Genomic DNA, 3658 nt, shown 5'->3' on the forward strand with positions numbered 1-3658 from the left:
GTTTCACTCTTGTTACACAGGCTGGAGTGCAATGGCGCGATCTCGGCTCACCGCAACCTCCGCCTCCTGGGTTCAGGCAATTCTCTGAGCAGCTGAATTTTTAATCTCTCTGTTTTTTTTTTTTTTTTGAGACAGAGTCTTAGTCACCCAGGCTGGAGTGCAGTGGCGAGATCTTGGCTCACTGCAACCTGTGCCTCCTGGGTTCAAGAAATTCTCCTGCCTCAGCCTCCTGTAGCTGGGACTACAGGTGTGCACCACTACACCCAGCTACTTTTTGTATTTTTAGTAGAGACAGAGTTTCTCCATGTTGGCCAGGCTAGTCTTGAACTCCTAACCTCAGGTGATCTGCCTGTCTCGGCCTCCCAAAGTGCTGGAACTAGAGGTGTGACCCACCATACCCGGCCTGAATTTTTAATCTTATTTAACTTTTATGATTTTACATTAAGTAGCCACATGGAACTAGTTGTTCCAGTAATGGTCAGTGCAAATCTGAAGCACCCTTGATTTTATAGATGTTTTTGCTTTTGTAATGTGAAACAAAGAAGCTATTCAGAATAAGATGCTTTTGCATTCAAGCTAGTAGAGGCCTACTGAGCACATGAGTGGGGACAAGCTCTGTGCTGCTCACCCAAGAAAGTCACACAGCTCTGCACCACCATACCCTGGACTGGGGAGACTTCCATGTCTCCTGGACTGAGGGAATTCAGAAAAGGAGCTAAATAAAGAGGGGGCAGAATTTGCTAGTGCCACCATAACAACCCACTTTTCCTAGAACAAGATCTCAGAGGGAGGAAATCAAGACATGGGTGGGCCGAGTGCATTTCACTCAAGTTCCTCATTTCTAGGACCAGAGCTTTAAAGGGAAGCTGAATCAGAGGGGAGCTGAGAATCCAGGAGCAGGCTATTAAATTCCAGACCAACTGGCAACCATTTGGAAGGGCCTGTATTTTATCCATGAAATGGATACAGGGTAGTACTTCCTTTGGTCTTGCCATATAACATTCCCGTAGAAGAGTTTTTAGCTTCTGAGCTAAATGCATAAGAGCATTAGGAATAGTATATTTTTAAGCCCATTATTACACAGAAATCTTATTCTTCTTTTTTCCTTTTTTTTTTTTTAATGAGACATGGTCTCACTCTGTTGCCCAGGCTGGAATGCACTGACATGATCTCGGCTCATGATAGCCTCGACCTCGCAGGCTCAAGCCATCCTCCCACCTCAACCTCTCGAGTAGCTGGGACTGTAGGCACATGCCCCCCTGCCCCCCTTTTTTTTTTTTTTTTTTTTTTTTTTTTTTTTGTAGAGATGGAGTTTCACTACATTAGCCAGGTTGGTCTCAAAGTCTTGGGCTCAAGCAGTTTTCCCACCTCAGCCTCCCAAAGTGCTGGGATTACAGGCATGAGCCACAACACCTGACTTAATTACATAGAAATCTTACTTGATAGTGGATGCTAGGTCTGTGCTAGATGCTGAAAAGGCTTCATTATAAAACAAGTATCTCATTTGTAAGGCTGCCTTACCTCATAAACTCTTACAGCTGGAAGAGCAGTTTTCAGGACAAGCCCAAGAAATTATTTTTCTCTGCAAAAAAAACTTTTTTTTTTTAATTAGCCAGGCATGATGGCATGTGCCTGTAGTCCCAGCTACTAGGGAGGCTGAGGTGGAGGATGGCTTGAGCCCAGGAAGTTGAGGCTGCAGTGAGTGAGCTAGGATCATGCCACAGCCCTCCAGCCTGAGCAACAGAGCAAGACCCAGTCTCAAAAGAAAAAAAAAAAAAATGAAAAGGATTTTTTTTTTTTAATCACAAAATGTTTTCCCAAAAATTCCCAAAATACTCAAAAAGACTGCCAGGTCTCAACCTGCATGCAAGATTATAGGGATATCATCACTTACTCCTAAAAATCACCTGGAGTTGGTACCACAGTGAGATTTTAATTAGAAAATTTAATCCTTTTTTTTTTTTAATAAGGTGACAGTCAGCTTCAGAGAAACTGAGGAGAATGCAGTCTGGATTCGAATCGCCTGGGGAACACAGTACACAAAGCCAAACCAGTACAAACCTACCTACGTGGTATACTACTCCCAGACTCCGTACGCCTTCACGTCCTCCTCCAGGCTGAGGCGCAATGCACCACTTCTGGGTCAGGTATGGAACAAATTATCACAAGCTGTAATATTTTGTTATCCTTATCTCAAAGGTCTATATAGATTTTAACTGCTCAATAAGTATTTGATACAGAATACCAGGTGAGGTGTCGTGGCGTGTACCTGTGGTCCCAGCTATCTGGGAGGCTGAAATGGGAGGATTGCTTGTGTTCAGGATACCAAGGCTGCAGTGAGCTGTGATCACAAGACAAAGCAACACACCACCTCTAAAAAAAAAGATACAGAATACTACATTTAATTCTTGTTCTCTTAACATAGGAAACAGAGAATGTTGTTATCTGCAGAGGGGAACATGCGTAAGGTATTAGTTTGGGGCTATACTTTATTGTTTTTTAATCTAGAAATAATGCATGCTTAATATAAAAAAATGCAACCAATACAGAAGTCTCTAAAGATAAAAAGTTTTCAAAGCTTCATACCCCTATTCCCTGTTCCATTCATTCAAAATAACTACCGTCAGAGTTTGCTATTTCCTTTGACAAGATGTTTATTAGAAAAGCCAGGGCAGGCCGGGTGTGGTGGTTCATGCCTGTAATCCCAGCACTTTGGGAGGCCAAGGCAGATGGATCACCTGAGGTCAGGAGCTTAAGACCAGACTGGCCAACGTGGTGAAACCCCATCTCTATTAAAAATACAGAAAAAGTAGCTGAGATGGTGGCGGGCACATGTAATCCCAGCTACTTGGGAAGCTGAGGCAGGAAAATCACTTGAACCTGGGAGGTGGTGGTTGCAGTGAGCCAAGATTGTGCCATTGCACTCCATCCTGGGCAACAAGAAAGAAACTCAAAAAAAGAAATTCAACAGAACATTTCCACATGGTTACAAATGAATATACCTCATTGCTTTTTCATAACTGTATAATTTGCCTGTTGATGAACATCATTTTCATTTGTAACCATTTCTCCCACATTCCATACACAAGGAGACTGCTTTAACTGAGATGTAGCCTCTGTTCAGAGCCTGCTTCTCTTTATGGTTCTGCCTTTAGTATCACAAGCTTCCTAGGATATTTCCCCAAAGTAAGTTCTCCCTAAATTGGTGTAGCAATTGCTGCTGCCACTATTAGCATTCACAACCACAGAGGCACCTTCAATTGGTTCCAGAGCTGCCACATCAGCAGGTTGTAGTGAGTAGCTTCGCCATCCTGGCTGCATCACCGCCTGTCACTACACACAGCAAAGCTGGGTACAGAGCTGGGTGGAGCTGCTGTGTAGACTCCAGTGCTGTGACCAGGCGAGCCCTAGGATCCCTGTGACTGTACTTGCTTGTCATTTAAGTTTTTTGGTGGTTTATTGAAATGGCAAAGACTGCTACTCAATTCTATTTCCTTTTAACACTTCTTTACATTTGGGGTCTCCTCCTCCATGACACATAGTAGTCTTTCATTCGGTTACACCTAGGTAGTTTAAACATTACCTTACCACAGGTAGTTTAAACATTACCCCAAAGGCTAGTATTCTTTTTTTTTTTTTTTTTTTTTTTTTTTTTTTT

General features: G+C 42.9%; 1 protein-coding gene across 1 annotated transcript in view; it reads left to right on the forward strand.

Moving 5' to 3' along the window:
* The window catches only part of CENPN (centromere protein N), a 22226-nt gene that overhangs the window by 9833 nt on the left and 8735 nt on the right, over positions 1-3658 (forward strand). The window contains exon 5 of the mRNA XM_017541834.2: positions 1951-2147. Within this exon, the coding sequence (XP_017397323.1) occupies positions 1951-2147 (197 nt within the window). The remainder of the gene's footprint in view (positions 1-1950; positions 2148-3658) is intronic.

This window comes from Cebus imitator, unplaced genomic scaffold (genome assembly GCF_001604975.1).
Source record: "Cebus imitator isolate Cc_AM_T3 unplaced genomic scaffold, Cebus_imitator-1.0 Scaffold137, whole genome shotgun sequence".
In the NCBI taxonomy this organism is placed as follows: domain Eukaryota; kingdom Metazoa; phylum Chordata; class Mammalia; order Primates; family Cebidae; genus Cebus; species Cebus imitator.